Source organism: Schistocerca serialis, chromosome 6, assembly GCF_023864345.2.
Source record: "Schistocerca serialis cubense isolate TAMUIC-IGC-003099 chromosome 6, iqSchSeri2.2, whole genome shotgun sequence".
Classification (NCBI taxonomy): Eukaryota; Metazoa; Arthropoda; class Insecta; order Orthoptera; family Acrididae; genus Schistocerca; species Schistocerca serialis.
The window spans coordinates 101129783-101153805 of record NC_064643.1 but is presented as its reverse complement, the minus strand read 5'-3'; the positions used below and the strand labels follow the sequence as shown (position 1 = coordinate 101153805).

Here is a 24023-nt window from a genome sequence, read left to right as displayed (position 1 = left end):
TTGACATTAAACAAACCGTACTACTCAGTGTGCACGTGTACAGGTACGATACTGTTAGTTACGTAAGACCGTCCACCACAGCAAGGTCATATCACATCGGAAGGGAAATTTCGGTTTTTTATTGTTCTGAGGCCAAAAACCGCATAGAAAGCATGAATCAAAATCAAATCGGATTATTAATTTCCGCGTGAGTGGCACAAAAGATGTTCAATATGCTGTCCACGGTTTCCTGCAACAATATGCTGTCCATGGTTTCCTGCAACAACTTGAAATTGAGAAACAGCATGTTCCACAACTGATCGAAGTGTTTCCAGTGTCACGTTCAGAATGTGTTGCGCAATGCGTGCCTTCAATGCAATCAGAACACTGAACACATCTTTCAGATAGCCCCACAGCCAGAAGTGACATGGATTAAGCTCAGGTGATCAGGACGGCTTTGCTGTAGGGAAATGGCAGCTGATAATTCTAGCATTTCCGAAATGGCGCTTCAGCAGCTGCTTAACTGGATTGGTGCCATCTTGCATAAAAATCATCCCATCCACACTGTTAAGAGAGCTGAAATGACGTGGTTGTGCAAAAGACACTCGTAGCGCTTACCAGCGACGGTGTAGGGAGCTTACCAGTGATGGTATAGGGAGCAGGACCAAAAGCACCTGTCTCTTCGAAAAAATATGGCCCTATGATAAATAATACTGTAAACCCACAACACACAGTGACCTTTTCAGGATGAAGTGGTACTGCTTGATTTGGGTGTGGATTTTCTGATGCCCATACTTGACAATTGTGTGTATTGACATATCCTGTCAGATGGAAATGGGCTTCGCCTGTCCACAAAATCTTCCACGCCCAATCATTGTCCACTTTCATGTGAGCAAGAAATTCTAAAGCAAAGGTCTCTCTTGCCGGCAGGTCAACAGGAAGCACCTCGTGCACATGGTTAATTTTGAATGGATTGTAAAGAAGGATGTTTCTTAGGATTTTACACCGTGTTCACAGGTATATCCAATGTTCGACAATTCTCTGTGCACTGTATGTTTGCACACCACCACTCGTCTCCTCCTGCACTGCTATGGCCACTGCTTCCACTGCCATCAAATCAATTCATGTCTTCCCTCTACCAGATTGCACACAAAAGGAACCCGTCTTTTAGAATTTCTGAATCATTTTGTCCAGACCCATGGCGAAAATCAGAGATGCGAAAGGAGCAAAAGCCGTGTACCGGCGTGTTTATACCAACTTCAATGGGTCGTGCACATGACAGGTGTTTTCATTTACATATTTGATACATACAGAGCCATCTATTGATCAATTTTCACACTACCTTTTCCTTCTGCCATACGTTTTCCCCCTTCTCTGATAATGTTCTGTTGCAATTTGACATCATTCTGACCAGGGGTGTTATTTCTACAGCATTTTGAAAGTTTAACTTTAATTATAATCACCCTTTATATGAGGATGGGTTTTGTTGCTACTGGCAGAAGCACATAAAAACGTATGTCGACATACCATTTACGCTGGAGTAATAAAATGTTGCACGTTTAATGCACAGCATCTCTTGGCCCATAATTTCACGCTACAACTTCAGTGAAATCTACCTCAATTTATGAGCAAAAAATCTGAAGTTTTTATCTTCTACAGTAAAATGATTCGATAGTTTCTACACTTTGTTGAGGTGTCAATATTTAGGAGTGTCACTTGCCAAAAGCTATGATTAGCTGTTACACCGAGACCAAAACTATTACAACATTACATACAACCATTAAAGACAACAACTAATTGCTGGCGTGATAGTCCTGTATGAACATAATTCTAGACAATGATGCACAACCTCATGAATCAAAATAAAATAAAAACCTGACTGTTGGGAGGCAGTGCATCTCCGCTAGAAAGTCCATTTCTTGCCCGCATCAATTTCACAGTCAAGAACTTATTATTCAGAAAAATATATAATGATAACACACTGCAGATGTGAAGTACATATTATGTTACAACACTTTGACTACAAGCTCACTAAAATGCTGTTGTCAATCCAAAGGTACATTTCATACCATTGCATTTTACTGGGAGTGATGATACTGGGGAGGGGGGGGGGAGGGGGGGGGAGGCGTGTGACATGCCCTTGGTTTCTTTCAACATAAGAATTAATTCACCCAACCAAGAATAAAGGGCTCTAAAGTTTTACCTGAAAGAACAGACTGCAATAGTTTTATTTCAAATACAAAGCAACTGAGTTAAAAGCTCTGTTAAATTTCAAAAAAACATCGTGGGATCAACTACTGTAGTTAGTTCTGAACATCTGACAATATCCTGCATCATAGCAGCCAAGAAATGGTATGTAAGTAATTGTCACCAACAATACAATTGCCCCCCCCCCCCCACCCCCCAAATTCAATTCATGGCACTGTACAGTATAGAGAGTTAATTTCCAATAAAAATTTACTTATATTTTCCAATCAACGTCTGAATGAAAGTGTAAAAACAAATCTTACTACTATCAATGCTACATGGACACAGTGTTAGACAAGGTATGCGTGAAAGTAAATTACATACAGTAACTACATAATTACAAAAATGTAAGAATTAATATTTGTAATCTGTTCTTACCTATTGTAGGATCATATTCATCCACAAAACTGAAAATGAGAAAGGAAAAAAGAATTAATATTTTGCATATTAATCTACATAGTTGGCACATACCTCTACGGAATGCAAATTACACTCAGTTTAAACTTTCCCCATCATTTTTCTACATCCATTATATTGGAACTAAATGGTGTCCATTTAATATCTCAATAGGATGCGATCAACAGCTTATCTGCTCCTTCCAGCATAAACATGCCCCTAGTCTTCTGGATGGTTTTATTAACTTTATTAGGCACCATCATTATGGTGACATCTTGACCACTAACCCCTTTCTCCGTACTGAGCTGACACTGCTAATAAGGGCAGACCTGATTGTAGCTACAACGTCTAAAATATTTCCACTGCATGTGGACTGTCAAACTAGTTGGTCAAGTTTTCAGAAGGCTGTCTTTCCTTACCCCTGCAATAGACTTCTCTGTCTAATACTCAGTAGTTGAAGTTGCCTCCAACTAACACGGAAAATTGGAATATTTCTGAGCTACTAAGCATAGACTGCTTTCTGCAACTATCGGGTGTTGTTGTTGTGGTCTTCAGTCCTAAGACTGGTTTGATGCAGCTCTCATACAGTAAACTATCGGGTAGGTGGTAAAAAAACATACAATGATTAACCCTAGGTTGACAGAGGCCAGTTACTCGTGCCCATGTGACTTCACAGGCTCAATTTCAGCCTCAATAGACAATATTTTTGTCAACTGCAATGAACGCTCTTACTCCTATGGCATCTAACCTGTCTCCTTGAGATATGTTCCATGCCGTGTTAAATATTTTGGAGCTTTCTATATTGGGTTTCATCCAGCTCTCAGCACTGAGAATGATTTGAGCATGAGATCTTTCCAGAGAGCAGTAAACTCTGGAACCATGTGACAAATGCTTTGCTAATTTACTGTACCAATTTTGTCAGACTGAGTGTCTTTACTTCGTACACGATTCGATCTTGCCCTCTGTGTATCATCTGGAGAGCGTTCAGAGGATCTCAAACTATATCCTAGCCTAAGAAACCACAATGCCCTCTCCACAAGCACTTTGCTACCTGAGTAGCTATTTCTCATGTGTAGTGCACTCCTGACCTACCAAGGGGCATCCAGAAATTCTACATAACCCAGATCCAGAAATCTGCGATCAGGACTGTCACAAAATCGATGAAGCCTCTGGTTGAGACCCTCAACTCGGCCCCACACCAAAGGACCCTCATAAGTTCTGGGAATTTATATGGCAAATTGTGAACTCTGCTTTCACCTCATGAATGAGGCTTGCTCCACCACTTCCACTAGGTGCCCGTACAAACTGAGTATCATCTCAGAACCCAAGTGGAATGTGTAATAGCTTGCAGATGATTGCCCCTTGCACCCTTGACAGCTGTAGGCAGCACCTCCCACACATCTTGGATGAAGCCCCAGCAGGCATACTGAGAGAAGAGTGGACTACTTTCCAGCACTGGACGCTATTTCCCTAAGGGCTTCATAACATACCCAATTTTGGAGCTCCCAATAACCATTAAACCTCTTCCCTTGTATGCCCGCTTGGAATCTACTTAACGAGCAGCCACTTCTTCATTCACATGGTGAAGGAGCAAGATCAGACGGACAGTCCTAATATTGACCCTCCACCTGGAGATAGTGATTGGACAACTGAATGGTTTTAACAACTGATTGGCGTATCTATCACTTTTTTGTTCAGTCAACCAAAACTGGTATCTGTGGCCATGTCAGTTACATGAATGTTTTAACTCAGTCTCCGGGTTTGTATAGTTTTGCTTAATGTGAGATAACAAAGTGACAGGTGTTTTCACTCAGTCTCAATGTTTGACTAATTTCATTTATACACTTCTTTAGTCTTTTCGGTTATACATGAGTCTTTTCGGTTATACATGAACAATGAGTAGGTTTGCCAGCATTTTTAGAGACAAATAATGTATCTTATTTTAAGAAGAAGTAAACAAACAGTGTATTTATAAAACAAACAAAAAAAGAGTCAGCAATACAAGAAAATTATAGATTGCTATTTGCAAAGATGACACATTAAGTTTCAATACTAGACTCTCGCTAATCGGGCCATTGCTAGCGCATATGGGTGCTGGATTCAGGGAAGTGTGGGATGATTGAGTGTCTGAAATTTATTTTATTCATTTATTTATTTTGAAAACATAGGGGATATAGTGTACTGTACTTTATTAAACCGAAGGATACAATTTTGAAACACAGTGGATATACTTTATTAAATCCAAAAATACATTAATTTTCAAAGAAAACTTTGTCCTTGAGTATACAATATACAGCACATAATTATACAATTGTATCACTCTCTATGAAACATGTCCCAAATTTTTAACTGTCCCAATGATGATATGTAACGGTGGCATCCTTTATCATGAAACTGCTTTACAAGCATTACATTGGAACTGCAAGTATCTGGTTGTTGCATAATGTATGCCAGGAAGACCTTGGCAGCTTCAGCACCAGCAGTGTGAGAAATCTTCATGCTCTCTCCTCCTGCGTCCTCTTCTTCATCACTTTCTTGCACGCTTTTGATTATTTCTTCATCTGCTGAAGTTTGGTCCATATCACAGTTTTCCTCATTCAGCCACTTAGTAACATCATCATCAATTTCTTCTCCTCCTGGAAGGTTGTGGAACATGTCAGTATACAAAGTAATTGATAATTCCGAATCAACTGGCTCTTCGCTGTCACTCACTACTGGATCCAACTCGGCAATCAATGGATGGCCACAATTTTCTCCATTTCTTCATTATAGTGGTGCTCTCCACTTTATCCCATGCTTCGGCTGGAAAACAACATCACGTATGTTAATTGCTTTCCAAGCCTCCAGCATAGTCCCGATAATCATTTTCACTTTCGTTCAGCAAGGAGACGAGAAGTGAATGTCGATAATGACGTTTAATTGATTCTAAAATTCCCTGGTCAATGGGCTGAATTAGGGCTGTCACACTGGGTGGGAGAAAGAGTTCTTGTATACCATAGGACTTTAGAGAAACACCTGAAGGATGACTGGGAGCATTGTCAATTATAAAGATAGCTTTCAGTGGGAGCTTTTTCTAATTTAGAATTTTCTCACTGCTGATACAAACGTTTCATGGAACCACCAAGAAAACATTTGTCTATCCATACACACTTTCTTCTGAGTGCAATATTGCACTGGTAGAGTAGTATTTATGTCAGTGTACTGAAAACAACGTGGATGTTGGGATTTTCCAATCACCAAAAAAGGTAGTTTATAACTCCCATTTGCATTATAACACACCATTAATGTTACACGCTGTTTCTGTTGCTTGTAACCATGAGCTTCCTTCTCGTTCTTGGGAGCTAATGTTTTTGAAGAAAGCATATTGTAAAAGAGTCCTGCTTCATCAGCATTATACAAGGCATCAGCAGTTAAATTTTCTTCCTCTATTATCTTCTCTATCTTGCTTACAAACTCGTCAGCATCCTTATCATTAGCTGAGCGACTTTCCCCGGTGACTGTCAGCTGCCAAATGCCATGTCGTTTTTTCCAGTTTGATAGCCAACCTTCGATCACTGCAAACAAGTTACTACTGCCAAGCTGTTTATTAAATGCAACTGCCTTTTCCTTTATAATTGGGCCACTAACTGGAATTCCTTTACTGTGGTGTTGTATTTAAGCCCTGGCATAATCAGTATTATTAAATCATGTGGGCTGTGATGGGCGGGTCACGTAGCTCAAATGGATGAGGGCAGGGCAGCACGCGGAGTACTGGTAGGGCACTTAGGGGGAAAACATCCTGTTGGAAGACCGAGGCATAGATGGGAGGACAATGTGAAGGTTGATTTGAGGAACCTAGGTATTGAAGGTGAAAGGAAGGAAATAGCCCAAGACAGGGACAGATGGCGAAAATACGTTGCTGCGGTAAAGGACTCTCGAGTCCGGTATGACCAGTGTGTGTGTGTGTGTGTGTGTGTGTGTGTGTGTGTGTGTGTGTGTGTGTGCGCGCGCGCGCGCGTGCGCGCGCGCGCGCGCACCTGTGTGTTTTGTATGAACCTTCTATAAACAGCTACACCCAGTTCTTCTTTCTCACTCTTTCGCAGAACTTTCCATTATCCCATTTCTCTATCCATTTGTGTTGAGCACTGTTGAATATCATCATACTTCTTTCTTTCTGATGTCATAAATAGCAGCTCGTCCAACACTGAACTCAGCAGCAATGGCTTTCTGTGAAGAACCTCAATTTAACTTGCCTAAAATTTCCAGTTTCTGCTCGAGGTCTACACTAACGCGTTTTCTTTTAGAAGACACAATTCCAAACTGGGAAGAAAACTACAATTTCAAATACAGTATATAAAGCATTGTTTAACTAAGCATTGTTGCGCACGATAATTCACTGTGCATGTGTTTTTGGATGTGTGCCGGATTACTGAGAGGCCGGACTACAGAGGGCTGGATTAGCGACAGTCTAGTGTACTACAAAAAGGGAAGAGGACGTAGAAGACAATATGGGAGATAAGATACTGCAAGAAGCATTTGACAGAACACTGAGAGAGCTAAGTTGAAACAATGCACCTGGAGTAGACAACATTCTGTCAGAACTACTGACAGCCTTGGAAAAGCCAGCCATGATAAAACTATTCCATCTAATGTGTGAGACAGGTGAAATACCCTCAGACTTAGATAAAAACACAATGTATTTGGCCTTAGTCCTAATCAATGTTTTTTTGATGTTCCACATAATGCAACAACTTTGTAACGAACAGTTATTGTAAATAAGAATACAATATAAAAGACACTGTTAACAACAAGCCACGTATTTATTTTAAGAGCTGATTTTGGATCTATACTCTCAACTTCCAGCAGTAACTGCAGCACTTAGAGAAAAGAAGTTTGATCAGAAGAAGTTGGTGAGTGTCCTGAAATAATAAGATGAGCAAACTTATATAACAGGAAGTTTTAGCTGCTGATCAGGCTTTCCTTTGCCACTAGATATCGTAGTAAGTAACCAGCAGAACATCGTACAGCCCACCAATCACTCTGCAGTGAGCGCGAATCACTGATTCAGGTATGCCTCGGTAACAGGACCTGTGGGCGAAATAAGCCACACCTGACATGTTATATGGGACATGCCAGATTCTCTACCGCTGCTACACCATGAGGCAGCTGTCTGCAGATGGCCAATTGCAGCCAACACAGTCTTCAGATGTTCGCCAACTGTGGCCACCTCCTCCTGCATCTGCACACAGCATACGCACACATGCCTTATATGCACTACTACTACTACTACTACTACTACTACTAACTGGAGAATTAAATCATAAAAAAACCCACGGAAGAAGCTAAATATGTACCTTGCTACTTTCCTGACTTATGTCACAAAGGTGCCTAACTTTGATTGGCAAGTCAATCAAGAATGCGGGTGATGCATCAACAATATCAATCCCTTTATTTTTTTGTGAGAATGTAATGACTTAATTGATCAGTTTCATGCTCTAGCTTTGGTCATGCTTATAAATGCTGACTGTAAAGTGTGGAGAAGCCATAGGAAAACAAATACAGGTCAGTCCACATGACATGATCCTAAAAAAAATATTACAGGATGGTTGACCATTTTTGATTTCTATGATTTTTTTACATGTTAATATATGGTAAATAACTAGCTCAAAACAGGTTTTTAATTTGTTTATCTTGAGCTGTTTTAGAGAGATTGCAGTTTATGTTGAGCTGCGGGGGCATATTTGAGGCTTTACAGACATTTATTGCAGACATCTGCAATAAATAAAATATCTTCAGACTGGGTAAAGCTCCCAGAATGAGACACACACCATTTTGTCCAGAACATTCTCTTCTATAATTCGAGTCCAAAAACTAATAGTCTAAAACTAACCCTAGCAAGAGAAAATGGCTACCAAACTTTTAAATCAAAATTGAATAAAATACAGTTTCCGAGGTGTAAAAGTTCAATGAAGGAATAAAACAACACACTTAATTTTCTTAACACTATTAGATATGATACAAAGCATAACACAGAGAACAAATCAAAATAAATCTCCTCCATCCTTTTAAAAAAAATTAAAATAATTTAAAATAAAAAAAACTTTTTTTTTCTTCACGTCTTGCAAACGTGTGTTAGTAAACTACAGCAAAAATTTCAATGTTATTTGGCATTGAACGAAGTTATAATTTTTTTGTACTTTTGCTATATTTGCAGCTTAAGAAATTAGCTATCATGCATATTTCACTCATTTTATTTTTCACTTCATATGGCCAGCTTGTTTTATACGGTTTTGATTTTTATAATAATTTTTTTTTAAACTAAAGATAAAGAATAATTTAAAACTTAAAACTGAAATTTCTCAAACTATTACAGGGACAAAAAAGGACTTCAAGTTTCACCAGCTTAGTACTTACCAGGACAGGACCATTCCTCTGACTGTGGAAACCCCCTCATCTCAACCATTACCAGAGTCAGTGTTGAAGGTTCTTACAGTGTAGATGTATGCAGTGAAACACAATATTCTCCGGTGTGATGACTAAGATAATCTAGTTCTATAACAGACATTATTCTGCAGCCTATTCTTAAAATGGATTTACAATGTTCTACTGGAAAATCTGTTAATGAAGTGTGCCATAAATCTTGTTACAGTTTGATTTTTAAAGACTTTAAACATTTGAATGAGTTTGATGATAGTGTACAGCAACTTTTTAACTTAAGAGTGAGTTATGGAGTCTCTTCAATCTGTGAGTACCATGGAAAACAAACACACAAAAAACCACAAGAAAAAAAAAATCACTACAGATTTGAGAGATATAAAACTTGAACACTTGTCTTTGATGAGAATCAGTAATTGCACTGAGAAATTAATTCCTGGGAAATCTCTTTGCTGGAACTACACTCCTGGAAATTGAAATAAGAACACCGTGAATTCATTGTCCCAGGAAGGCGAAACTTTATTGACACATTCCTGGGGTCAGATACATCACATGACCACACTGACAGAACCACAGGCACATAGACACAGGCAACAGAGCATGCACAATGTCAGCACTAGTACAGTGTATATCCACCTTTCGCAGCAATGCAGGCTGCTATTCTCCCATGGAGACGATCGTAGAGATGCTGGATGTAGTCCTGTGGAACGGCTTGCCATGCCATTTCCACCTGGCGCCTCAGTTGGACCAGCGTTCGTGCTGGACGTGCAGACCGCGTGAGACGACGCTTCATCCAGTCCCAAACATGCTCAATGGGGGACAGATCCGGAGATCTTGCTGGCCAGGGTAGTTGACTTACACCTTCTAGAGCACGTTGGGTGGCACGGGATACATGCGGACGTGCATTGTCCTGTTGGAACAGCAAGTTACTTTGCCGGTCTAGGAATGGTAGAACGATGGGTTCGATGACGGTTTGGATGTACCGTGCACTATTCAGTGTCCCCTCGACGATCACCAGTGGTGTACGGCCAGTGTAGGAGATCGCTCCCCACACCATGATGCCGGGTGTTGGCCCTGTGTGCCTCGGTCGTATGCAGTTCTGATTGTGGCGCTCACCTGCACGGCGCCAAACACGCATACGAGCATCATTGGCACCAAGGCAGAAGCGACTCTCATCGCTGAAGACGACACGTCTTCATTCGTCCCTCCATTCACGCCTGTCGCGACACCACTGGAGGCGGGCTGCACGATGTTGGGGCGTGAGCAGAAGACGGCCTAACGGTGTGCGGGACCGTAGCCCAGCTTCATGGAGACGGTGGCGAATGGTCCTCGCCGATACCCCAGGAGCAACAGTGTCCCTAATTTGCTGGGAAGTGGCGGTGCGGTCCCCTACGGCACTGCTTAGGATCCTACGGTCTTGGCGTGCATCCGTGCGTCGCTACGGTCCGGTCCCAGGTCGACGGGCACGTGCACCTTCCGCCGACCACTGGCGACAACATCGATGTACTGTGGAGACCTCACGCCCCACGTGTTGAGCAATTCGGCGGTACGTCCACCCCGCCTCCCGCATGCCCACTATACGCCCTCGCTCAAAGTCCGTCAACTGCACATACGGTTCACGTCCACGCTGTCGCGGCATGCTACCAGTGTTAAAGACTGCGATGGAGCTCCGTATGTCACGTCAAACTGGCTGACACTGACGGCGGCGGTGCACAAATGCTGCGCAGCTAGCGCCATTCGACGGCCAACACCGCGGTTCCTGGTGTGTCCGCTGTGCCGTGAGTGTGATCATTGCTTGTACAACCCTCTCGCAGTGTCCGGAGCAAGTATGGTGGGTCTGACACACCGGTGTCAATGTGTTCTTTTTTCCATTTCCAGGAGTGTATTTTGTGAAGGTCTGTGGTCTGAATTTGTGTGGAGGCATGGTCTGAATTTGTGTGGAGGCATCACACTTGGTGAAGAGTTTCTTAAGGGCCAATGCAAAAAAAGTAGCAAAAACTGGAGGTTGCATAGCTGTGAAAGCATTTTTTAGCTTCACCATAGGGTATGCACCTCGAGACTTTCAAATCCTGAATTTTCCTTTCCTCATTGTAAACCTCACACTTTCTGCTCCATACTGTGTGGTCACCAGCGCAAGTTATACATTGCGGAGGAAGTGTACAAGAACTGCCCGATTCATGAGCTGAGCCTCCACAATTTCCACATGTACCTCTCTCATTACATCCCATAGTGGTATGGCCAAATCTTTGACATTTGAAGCAACAAACGGGTTAGAAACAAATGGGTGAACACTGGACATAGCCTGCAAGGATGCGTTCAGGTAATTCTAGAGAGTTAAATGTTCAAATAAATGTTGCATATTTTTCCAATATGCCATTGACTCTCCTCATATAGTTCTGCACTTCCGTGATGCCAACATTTTTCCATTCTTCATGTAACAGGGTCCATCTCCATTATATCGGAGCAGGTAACCACACCTTTACAAAAGTTAAAGGGTGTTACGCAACCCAGCCTTGACTGGGTAGTCACCTACGGCCTTACACCCCAGAAGCTTAGATACCTGGTGCAAATTAGCAGTTTCAACTAGAAGTGTTCCATTATGAAGTTGTTTGACACTTTTTAGGGACCCAGCGATACTCTTCAATGCCTTCTGAATATAGAAATGGGAGATCTTCTCAAAGGTTTCTCCTGCTCTCTTGATTACAATGAAAGTGTTGTGGCACACTAATGCCCTGTTACTATGATTCTGCCACTTCTTCTCAGTAGGGCTGACCAACTGAGCTTTCTTTGATGAATTGGTGTAGGTACTACCTGTTGGTACACACGTCACGCCTGGAGTAGTAGTTTGATGAGGCCGTTCCATAGGGATCCTAAGAGACACTAGTGAAACAAACATCGACCCAGGCAGAGCCCTGCATGCCTCAGGTGGCAGATGCCCCAGAGGTTGCACCCCCAGACACTGTTTTATCTCAACAGCCATGTAGCACACTTTGAGGTTGAGGATTGTTTTTATAGAGGTGTGTACATTTCTTGCAGTCCAGGCAGTGGAGCCAAAGGCCCCATTCTCCGAAACCCACATTCCATTGCCGCATCGCACAGTGGTCGCTGAAGCATGCCTGGAGTTTAAGGTAAGGTACTTCCCAGTCCTGAACTCAGGAACCTGTGGTTGCCAAGCCTGTACCCAATAAACAAATGCTGAGCTCCAGATAGGGGGGGGGGGGGGGGGGGGCAAAATTCTGTGTTTTGAATGCAAAAGCAAAAGTCATGACATAGTGACAGTCAGGATCATGGCTACATTCCTGAGGATGAAGCTGTACAACAGATCTGTTTGCCTGATCAGACTTACTCGAAATTTAATGAAAGAACAAGGTATTTAGTTCACATCAGGGAAATAGAAAGGGGTAGGTGTTAGTGAAAATACTGTAGAGAAAGTTAAACAGTTCTTTGAAAGTGATGAAAACAGAAGTAAGTGTGCAGGTGAAAAACAGTAGGCCGTAGTGGTCATTGATGGAAACAAAGTAGTGTAACAGAAGTACTTAGTACTTTGCAATTTAAATGAACTTTACTTGGCTTTTAGAACATTTTATGCCAAATGTCAAATACATAGATCCAAATTTTGTGAACTACGCCCTCGATGCTGCATTTTGATTAGATCATCAGAACATCACAGTTGATGATCGCGAAACTCAATGTTAACTATAAAGAATTACTTGATTTGCTGGTGTGCGACATTAACAACTATGACTGTTTGATGGGCTTATGTAAAAGTCATCCTGGAAAAGAACCCCTACTTGAAATGTTAAACAATTCAACTGAGGAACTTCCAGACAGTGTAGAGATAAGTAATGGGCCACTATAGACAGTGCTGAAATGGTCACACTTACAAAAAGTCAAGAAGAATATTTTGAATCACTTGTTGAAAAGTTAGGAAATCTAAAAAGTCATTACTTTGTTTAAAAAATTCGAGGACAGTTCTTTAGAGAAAAGAAAGAGACTTTCTGGATCTGAACTTCTAATCTTGGCTGACTTTGCAGAAAATTTTACATATATTGTACAAACTGCAATTCACATCATTGGGCCAATGACCAGGCAACTGTTCATCCATTTGTATTATATTTTAAGAATGAGGATTGCAAATTCACCCGTCTCTCAATCTGTATGTTAAGTAACTATCTACAGCACAACACAACATTAGTACAAGCCTTTCAGTCCCAATGGAAATTACAGGTATATTAAAGAAAACTTCCCTAAAGTTGAGAAGGTAATTTACTTTTCAGATGAAAGTGCTAGCCAATATAACAATAGGAAAAATTTTACTAATGTCTGTAACCACAACGCAAATTTTCAATTACAGGCCAAATGGTACTTCTTTGCTTCTTGCAATGCATGTGATGGAGTGACCGGCACAACCAAGAGTGAAGTAAGAAAGGCCAGTTTACAAAGAATAACATCAGATCAAATGCTGAATACTGACATTTCCTTGTCAGAAAAAGAGAACTTTTTACTCTCACTGCGAAAATTAAAACCAAATTTGAAAACTGTTGGAAGATGAAAGGCACAAGAAATTCCCACAAATTTCACACTGTTGGAGAAAACACAATAAGACACTTCTAAAACTGAAAACTATGAGGATCACTGCATAATGAAAATTGTTCCCTTAACTTTAGAAGCTAATTACACAGTTGCATATATTTATGATGGACAGTGGTGGTTAGCTCAGGCAAAACAAATAAACTTGGAACATAATGTTCAAGTGTACTTTTACCATTCAACAGAACATTGCATATCTTTTAAGAAGTCGGCTAGTGGCACAGTTTGAATTCCTATTTCAGATATTTTAAGAAAAATAATGGTTCTTAAAATTACCACAACAAAAGGAAGATCACATTATATCTCAGGAAAACTCTCATAGGAGATAAGTTTGCTCCTAAATGGCAATTAAAACTTATAAAATAAAAAGGTACAGCATAGAAATTTTTAAACTGAAAAAGACAATATATTGTCATTAATGACTATATTAAATTAACTCCCTACTTTAGGCAGACTTGTGAAAGTATGGCTATAATTGCTATAACTTAACTACAGTGACAAACAGTATTAATGTAATGTAATGTGCTCAAGGTTGCTTTATGGTCAGATTCCCATTATTAATGTAACTTTCCAAAAATTATAACATGGTTTAGCATCAAACAACAATAGTGAAATGTTTAGTGTAGTTTACTAATACACATCCCCCCCATGAACCATGGACCTTGCCATTGGTGGGGAGGCTTGCGTGCCTCAGCGATACAGATAGCTGTACCGTAGGTGCAACCACAACGGAGGGGTATCTGCTGAGAGGCCAGACAAACATGTGGTTCCTGAAGAGGGGCAGCAACCTTTTCAGTAGTTGCAGGGGGCAACAGTCTGTATGATTCACTGATCTGACCTTGTAACACTAACCAAAACGGCCTTGCTGTGCTGGTATTGCGAACTGTTGAAAGCAAGGGGAAACTACAGCCGTAATTTTTCCCCGAGGGCATGCAGCTCTACTGTATGGTTAATGATGATGGCGTCCTCTTGGGTAAAATATTCCGGAGGTAAAATAGTCCCCCATTTGGATCTCCGGGCGGGGACTACTCAAGAGGACGCTGTTATCAGGAGAAAGAAAACTGGCGTTCTACGGATCGGAGCGTGGAACGTCAGATCCCTTAATCGGGCAGGTAGGTTAGAAAATTTAAAAAGGGAAATGGGTAGGTTAAAGTTAGATATAGTGGAAATTAGTGAAGTTCGGTGGCAGGAGGAACAAGACTTTTGGTCAGGCGAATACAGGGTTATAAATACAAAGTCAAATAGGGGTAATGCAGGAGAAGGGTTTAATAATAAATGAAAAAATAGGAATGCGGGTAAGCTACTACAAACGGCATAGTGAACGCATTAGTGTGGCCAAGATAGACATGAAGCCCACGCCTACTACAGTAGTACACGTTTATATGCCAACTAGCTCTGCAGATGACGAAGAAATTGAAGAAATGTATGATGAGATAAAAGAAATTATTCAGATAGTGAAGGGTGACTGGAATTCGGTAGTAGGAAAAGGGAGAGAAGGAAATGTAGTAGGTGAATATGGATTGGGGGTAAGAAATGAAAGAGGAAGCCGCCTGGTAGAATTTTGCACAGAGCATAACTTAATCATAGCTAACACTTGGTTCAAGAATCATAAAAGAAGGTTGTATACATGGAAGAAGCCTGGAGATACTGACAGGTTTCAGATAGATTATACAATGGTAAGACAGAGCTTTAGGAACCAGGTTTTAAATTGTAAGACTTTCCAGGGGCAGATGTAGACTCTGACCACAATCTATTGGTTATGAACTGTAGATTACAACTGAAGAAACTGCAAAAAGGTGGGAATTTAAGGAGATGGGACCCGGATAAACTGAAAGAACCAGAGGTTGTAGAGAGTTTCAGGGAGAGCATAAGGGAACAATTGACAGGAATGGGGGGAAGGAAATACAGTAGAAGAAGAATGGGTAGCTTTGAGGCATGAAGTAGTGAAGGCAGCAGACAATCAAGTAGGTAAAAAGACGAGGGCTAATAGAAATCCTTGGGTAACAGAAGAGATACTGAATTTAATTGATGAAAGGAGAAAATACAAAAATGCAGTAAATGAAGCAGGCAAAAAGGAACACAAACGTCTCAAAAATGAGATCGACAGGAAGTGCAAAATGGCTAAGCAGGGATGGCTAGAGGACAAATGTAAGGATGTAGAGGCTTGTCTCACTAGGGGTAAAATAGATACTGCCTACAGGAAAATTAAAGAGACCTTTGGAGAGAAGAGAACCACATGTATGAATATCAAGAGCTCAGATGGCAACCCAGTTCTAAGCAAAGAAGGGAAGGCAGAAGGGTGGAAGGAGTATATAGAGGGTTTATACAAGGGCGATGTACTTGAGGACAATATTATGGAAATGGAAGAGGATGTAGATGAAGACGAAATGGGAGATAAGATACTTGAAGAGTTTGACAGAGCACTGAAAGACCTGAGTCGAAACAAGGACCCGGGAGTAGATAACATTCCATTAGAACTACTGATGGCCCTGGGAGAGCCAGTCATGACAAAACTCTACCATCTGGTGAGCAAGATGTATGAGACAGGCGAAATACCCTCAGACTTCAAGAAGAATATAATAATTCCAATCCCAAAGAAAGCAGGTGTTGACAGATGTGAAAATTACCGAACTATCAGTTTAATAAGTCACAGCTGCAAAATACTAATGCGTATTCTTTACAGACGAATGGAAAAACTGGTAGAAGCGGACCTCGGGGAAGATCAGTTTGGATTCCGTAGAAATGTTGGAACACGTGAGGCAATATTAACCTTACGACTTATCTTAGAAGAACGATTAAGAAAAGGCAAACCTACGTTTCTAGCATTTGTAGACTTAGAGAAAGCTTTTGACAATGTTAACTGGGATACTCTCTTTCAAATTCTGAAGGTGGCAGGGGTAAAATACAGGGAGCGAAAGGCTATTTACAATTTGTACAGAAACCAGATGGCAGTTTTAAGAGTCTAGTGGCATGAAAGGGAAGCAGTGGTTGGGAAAGGAGTGAGACAGGGTTGTAGCCTCTCCCCGATGTTATTCAATCTGTATATTGAGCAAGCAGTAAAGGAAACAAAAGAAAAATTCGGAGTAGGTATTAAAATTCATGGAGAAGAAGTAAAAACTTTGAGGTTCGCCGATGACATTGTAATTCTGTCAGAGACAGCAAAGGACTTGGAAGAGCAGTTGAACGGAATGGACAGTGTCTTGAAAGGAGGATATAAGATGAACAACAACAAAAGCAAAACGAGGATAATGGAATGTAGTCAAATTAAATCGGGTGATCCTGAGGGAATAAGATTAGGAAATGAGACACTTAAAGTAGTAAAGGAGTTTTGCTATTTAGGGAGTAAAATAACTGATGATGGTCGAAGTAGAGAGGATATAAAATGTAGACTGGCAATCGCAAGGAAATCATTTCTGAAGAAGAGATATTTGTTAACATCGAGTATAGATTTAAGTGTCAGGAAGTCGTTTCTGAAAGTATTTGTATGGAGTGTAGCCATGTATGGAAGTGAAACATGGACGATAACCACTTTGGACAAGAAGAGAATAGAAGCTTTCGAAATGTGGTGCTACAGAAGAATGCTGAAGATTAGATGGGTAGATCACATAACTAATGAGGAGGTGTTGAAGAGGATTGGGGAGAAGAGAAGCTTGTGGCACAACCCGACTAGGAGGAGGGATCGGTTGGTAGGACATGTTCTGAGGCATCAAGGGATCACAAATTTAGTATTGGAGGGCAACGTGGAGGGTACAAATTGTAGAGGGAGACCAAGAGATGAATACACCAAGCAGATTCAGAAGGATGTAGGTTGCAGTAGGTACTGGGAGATGAAGAAGCTTGCACAGGATAGAGTAGCATGGAGAGCTGCATCAAACCAGTCTCAGGACTGAAGACCACCACAACAACAACAACAACAGCAACAACAACAACTAACACATAGATGGAAGATATGCGAAAAAAATTTTTTTACTTATCCTCACAAAAGATAATAAGCCCCAAAGTTAAAAAATCATGTTCTTAAATTTTTTTAAAAAAAATGAAGGAGATTTATTTTGAACGTGTACACTGTCAGTGTTATGTTGTGTATCATATTTAATAGTGTTAAGAAAATTAGCTGTGGTGTTTTTTTCCTCCATTGCAATTTTAAGCCTTGAAAACCATATTTTATTCAATTGTGATTTAAAAGTTTGGTAGCCATTTTCTCTTACTAGAATTAGTTTTAGGCTATCGTTTTTGGGCTTTAACTACAGAAGTGAATGTTCTGAACAAAATGGTGTGCACTTCATGGTGTTATGCATATCACATATCACTTTATGAGGGTCGTCCATAAATTAAGGTCTCCAATGCTTTTTCACATAGTAAACATCATTTTATTGCAAAACCAAATACAGATTCTCAAAGCTTGGACCTTTAACTATTTTTCAACATAATTCCTGTCACAACTGATGCATTTTTGGAGACGCTCCAGAAGCTTTTTCATATCCGCGTTGTACTACTCCCTGCCAAATCATGCCGGAAGGAGTGGACGGTTGCCTTCAGTTCAGGATCAAATAGTCACTGGGAGCCAATTCAGGGCTATATGGAGGATGGTCATTGATTTCCCACCTGAATTTGGTGATGAGCCCTGTCGTGGTGCTGGCGGCGTGAGGGCGGGCATTGTCATGGGGCAAAAGAACTCCCTCTGTCAGACGACTTTTGCTCTTTACAGCCCGGCATAGCTTTGTTAGTGTCTCGCAGATCTCTTTCCAGATAGTTGACCAGCGTCTTTCCTATGCCAGAATACCAAAGCCATCACCTTTGCCACTGACGGCGTTTGTTTGAACTTCTTGACATTTGGAGAACCAGAATGCCGCTATTGTTCCGATTGTTCCTTAGTCTCTGGTGTGAAATAGTGGACCCAAGTGTCATCCTCTGTACAACTGAATCCAGAAATTCTTCACCCCCTGTGCTGCAATGGCACAGAAACTTGCAGGCACTATCGATGCACTTCTTTTTGTGTTCAGTGAGCATCCGCGGCACCACCTGGCATACACCTTGTGATACTTCAAAATGTCCATCAAAATCTTGTCCACAGTAATCTTAGAGACACCCTTATCAGTTCGACAATCTCTCACACAGTCACACGCCAATCCACAAGCAAAACTTTCGTCCCTGCCTCGTCTGAAACTGATGGATGCCCACAGCCGGCCTCGTTGTGCATGTTTGTGTGGCCATCTGCGAACTCCCTACACCACTTATGCATATTTTTGACGTCCATACACGTTGATCAACTGGCGATGGATTACAGTAGGGGTTTACCTCTTAAACCACAGAAATCTAATCACAGAATGCAATTCACACTTGGTGGGAGAGGCAATTTTTCCTCCCATGCGTAACGGTTGCTACACCAAGAAGGAGCATCACAGAGAGATGGGACTGGCGAGAATAGCGGTTTGGGAAGCAAGGTAAATGCCGCTGTTTTCAGATTTGAGCTATATCACTCCGCCCCAATGGGAGCTCATTGGAGACCTTACTTTATGGGCAACCTTCATAAGTATACACAGAAAGTTTAAACCTTTTGCAACTCACATTTCCAATGTTTCCCAATACCAATACTGAGTATCATCATAAGCATGAAGTTTTACCACCTGGAAGAGTGGGGGAGGGGGATAGATAGATAGATAGATAGATAGATAGTGAGTGGGAGGGAGGGGGGTAGGGGGAGGAGGAGGGACATACACTAATCTCATCTTCCTTATAAAGTGTACTTACTGATTCTGGATAAGTTGAATTGTCAAGGCACTCTTCCCAACACCTCCAGCTGCCGAAAAAAAGATCGGTATTAGACCATTAGTAATTTTAATATAATGTAGCTACAAAATTTGAAACTGTGTTCCTCAACATTGTGGCAATATTAAATTTAAATGCTAGTCATTTTTACATAAGGATCATTCCATGTCAACTGGCCTAAATCAGACAAGGCCGCATCTCAACCATCTTCAATTATGAAGAAATTGAAACTTCCTGTCAGATTAAAACTGTGTGCCGGACCGAGACTCGAACTCAGGACCTTTGCCTTTCGCGGGCAAGTGCTCTACCAACTGAGCTACCCAAGCACGACTCACGCCCCGTCCTCACAGCCTTACTTCTGCCAGTACCTTGTCTCCTACCTGGAAGAAGTAAGGCTGTGGGGACGGGGCGTGAGTCGTGCTTGGGTAGCTCAGTTGGGCACTTGCCCGCGAAAGGCAAAGGTCCCGAGTTCGAGTCTCGGTCCGGCACAGTTTTAATCTGCCAGGAAGTTTCACATCAGCGCACACTCCCCTGCAGAGTGAAAATCTCATTCTGGAAACATCCCCCAGGCTGAGGCTAAGCCATGTCTCCGCAATATCCTTTCTTTCAGGAGTGCTAGTTCTGCAAGGTCCGCAGGCGAGCTTCTGTAAAGTTTGGAAGATAGGAGACGAGGTACTGGCAGAAGTAAGGCTGTGAGGACGGGGCGTAAGTCATGCTTGGGTAGCTCAGTTGGTAGAGCACTTGCCCGCAAAAGGCAAAGGTCCCGAGTTCGAGTCTCGGTCCAGTCCACAGTTTTAATCTGCCAGGAAGTTTCACATCAGCGCACATTCCGCTGCAGAATGAAAATCTCATTATGAAGAAATTTTTTACGGGATGTATGTCTGGGCCTTACAAGAAGCCATGCCAAATCACAGGTATATAAATAGTAATGGTACGGCCATCACACATGCTTCTGCAAAGGGCAGCTTTTTCATATTAAAAGGATATGAATAAATATGAAAAATATTTCGTGTTTATAGATGGTGGTTTCCTGTCAGACAAGTCACAGTTTGTAGTAATTGACAAAAAGTCATCAAGTAAAACAGAAGTAGACCCCATGGACGTGTTCTAGGCCCTCTGCTGTTCCTGATCTACACAAACAACATAGGAGACAATCTGAGCAGCCCTCTTAGACTGTTTGCAGATGAAGCTGTGAAGTCATCAGACAACCCAAATCAATTGGAAAATTATTTAGATAATATATCTGCATCATGCGAAAAGTGGCAATTGACTCTAAATAATGAAAAGTCTGAAGTCATCCACAGGAGTACTAAAAGGAATTCACTAAATTTCTAAAGGCCAACTAAATACTTAGGGATTACAATTATGAATAACTTAACTGGAATGTCCACAAGACTGCAATTTATTGGCAGAACACTTAGAAGGTGCAACAGGTCCACTAAAGAAACTGCTTACACCATACTTATCCAATTTCATGTGGAAATTTCTAAGTGATGTGAGATACACATCTTATAAGACTGACAGAGGACAATGGGAAAAGTCCACAGAAGGGCATATCATTTTGTATTATTGCAAAATAGGGAAGAGAAAGCCAAGGACATGATACACAAACTGGAGTAGCAAACCTTGAAAGCAAATGTGTTTTTCCATTGCAGGAGGCTATTCTCAAAAAATTTCAATCACCAACCTTCTCTTCAACATAAGAAAATATTTTATTGGCACCCACCTACATAGGGAGAAACAATAATGATAATGATAATTATAATGATAATGATAATAATAATAATAAACCAAGAGAAAACAAAGTCCATACGAAAATATTTGAGTACTCTTTTTCCCATGCGCTGTTCAAGAGTGGAACAGTAGAAAAATAGCTTGAAGGTTATTTGATGAACCTTCTACGAGGAACTTAATTGCAAATTGCAGAATACTCATGTATATGCAAAAGCAGATGCTGCAGCATGTTGTGGTAAATTTCAAAATAGCAGAGAAACAATCTAATTGATCAGATAAACATTTCCAAAAGTCGGAGGCTGAGCAAATTAATTTTTATTTCAAGAAAAATGAAGATACCTAATAACAGCTTTGATAGATTTTACATCACAGCAGAGACAAAACCACAAGATGAAATACCACTGTGAGCTACCCAAGAAACTCAACTTAAGAACTAGTGTAAGACAATGTGATGTCATTTTACCATTGCTTTTTACTGTGATCCTGGAGAAAGTAATTTGGGAAAAGAAAAGAAAAGGTAAAAGGGTGAAGCTAAATTAAATAACACAGCTACTGGGATATGCAGGTGAGAGTCAGAGGAAGAAATGGCAGAAACCTTACATGATTTGGCAAAGAATGCCAGTAAGATTGGACTGATGATTAATATGGAGAATGGAAAATCATGAGAATGATCTTTGGACCAATCGGCAAAGAGAATACATGGAGAAGTAGAAAGAATCAGGAACAGTACGACCTAATGAAACAGCCGAACATCGTGGAGAAAATGAAAGTACAGAGAATATGCCTGGCAGGGCACATTTCCAGGAGACCAGAAATGTGCCAGTCTGAAGTTGTGCTTATGGGAAAACCAGATGGAACTCGTCCAATTGGAAGACCACAGCTATGTGAGGATGAATTGTAGAAGGACCTTCAGCAGTTGGATGTCCATGAGAACTGGGTCCAAAGTGCACAAGACTGCCACCTATGGAGGAACATTGCAAGGTCGGCATATGATCTTCAGGGTCTGTTATCGCCAGTATGTATGTACATCATTTTCAGATATCCATATTCAAACAGTCCACATATTCTTCACTCATAATAGCAGCCAAAGAATGTTTTTGAAAGTCTTTATTACATTTGAGCAGGATAGTCTCAAAAATGAAAAACTATTCCTTGTAAAACAATGAGCTCTTTTGAATGATGCAAAGAAAAATCAAATCCGAAATTACCACTCTGAGATACAGTCTTCTGAGTGTTAGAGAAAACTGATGAGTAAACTTTTCGAATTGACTTTACTTTGGATAACCTCATAACTATATGAGTAACCAAGACACCACTTGTATTGCCTTATGACATGCGGGATGGCTGTAAATAAGTGGAAAAAAGAACATTAGAAAGTCATTCTATCATAAGACATAATCTGTCAAAACACGATCCATTGGTTTCTCGTGGTAGGATTTATGGGCTACTTTGACTGCAAACTGTGATAAATCTGGTGTACACTGAGTACTTCTTTGGCAACTAGGCTACTGTAGCTAAAAGTTAAGCAGAATCACCAGATTTCAACCTGGAAGCCACCTTAGATCATGAGCAACAGTAAAGTAAACTTCATGATTTGCACCTCTCAGACATTGAAAAACTGGCCTTTACAAAGGCACAGCTAGTGGTCCCACCATACTCCTTATCAAGCTGTAATTTGGCACGGCTTCATGTAAGACCTATATGAAAACCCTGCAAAAATTTCATGAGAATTGGAGAGGGTAGAGCAGGGATCTTTACGTCACTTGAAATGGAGTGGCCCAAAGTTTTAAAAAAAGTAGTTGGAAGTTTCATTCTAGTCTCAGCCTTCCTCAGTAACTAAATAACACTTATTACACAACGTTGTTACACTTCTGAATGTGTGTGCTTTCTCAGTTTCAAAACTACAAGATTCATAATCTCTAGTGTCATAGGAGAATTAAGTGTTGAAGAAAAATTTATTTTTTAAAGTGTGAGATCTATACTGAGGATGGATACAGGCATGATTCACAACAATTTTCTGACTTAAGTTGTCATCACCTTCTGAGGCTGTCAGTCAAACTTGGATGCGACATAAATACACCTATGATTAGGATGCTTGCCTCTCACTGCGGTAGACGCCTTTAGCAGTTGCAAGGATCACCACTGTGATGATAAATAAACTTAACACATATCCTAAGAGCTGACCTATTATTATTTCAATGCCTATAATAAAAAAAAATTTCAAGCATTTAAACCATTCCCACTCAATGTGTAAATAGAAACCATAAATCCATTTACACAGAAATTATGAATCTGTATGAAAAGTTGTTTCACGAAAAGCAAGGGTCAAGAGCTTTCAAACTCTTAGCAGAGACTTTCTCAGAGTCACTTTACTTGTAACAAATTAAACTGAAACCTACTGAGGAAGTCGCCACACACTAATACCTATTTTCTTCTCCAACACTTAATTCTACTTTGACACTTGGAGTTACAAGTCTTGCATAATGTGATAGCTGAACCTTTAGGAAAACAAACTATTTGATTTTTCTGAGCTCAATTTGTTATTTTCTGGTGACTGATCATCATTCTGATGGCAACATACCATGCCCGCGAACCACCAATACTGCCATTCTTTTGGTAGATGTTACCCTTCCCATGTAAAATAAAAAGAAGTGCCTCCCCTACACCCATGGCCTAATGCTTGTGTACTATGAGCATATTCAAATGACGACAGTATAACTTTTCACAAGTCAGACATTCTGTGGCACCAAAAAGCTGATGTCTGGTAGACATCAAACGGAATTATTAGTTTTTCCATGTTTTAGAGTATTGTTGCACAATTGTATACTCAATAAAAGCCTGCTCCAGTTGTTAATGTATTCTTTATTTAAGTGGAATTAAATAAAGAATGTATC

The 24023-nt window shown here is 40.7% G+C and overlaps 1 protein-coding gene across 2 annotated transcripts in view; it reads right to left on the bottom strand.

The window, feature by feature from the left end:
- The window catches only part of LOC126485100 (GTPase HRas), a 65787-nt gene that overhangs the window by 22508 nt on the left and 19256 nt on the right, over positions 1-24023 (bottom strand). For both annotated transcript variants that reach the window (XM_050108720.1, XM_050108719.1), the window contains 2 exons: positions 19378-19426; positions 2605-2633 (listed from right to left, as the gene is read on the bottom strand). In XM_050108720.1, the coding sequence (XP_049964677.1) occupies positions 2605-2633; positions 19378-19426 (78 nt within the window). The remainder of the gene's footprint in view (positions 1-2604; positions 2634-19377; positions 19427-24023) is intronic.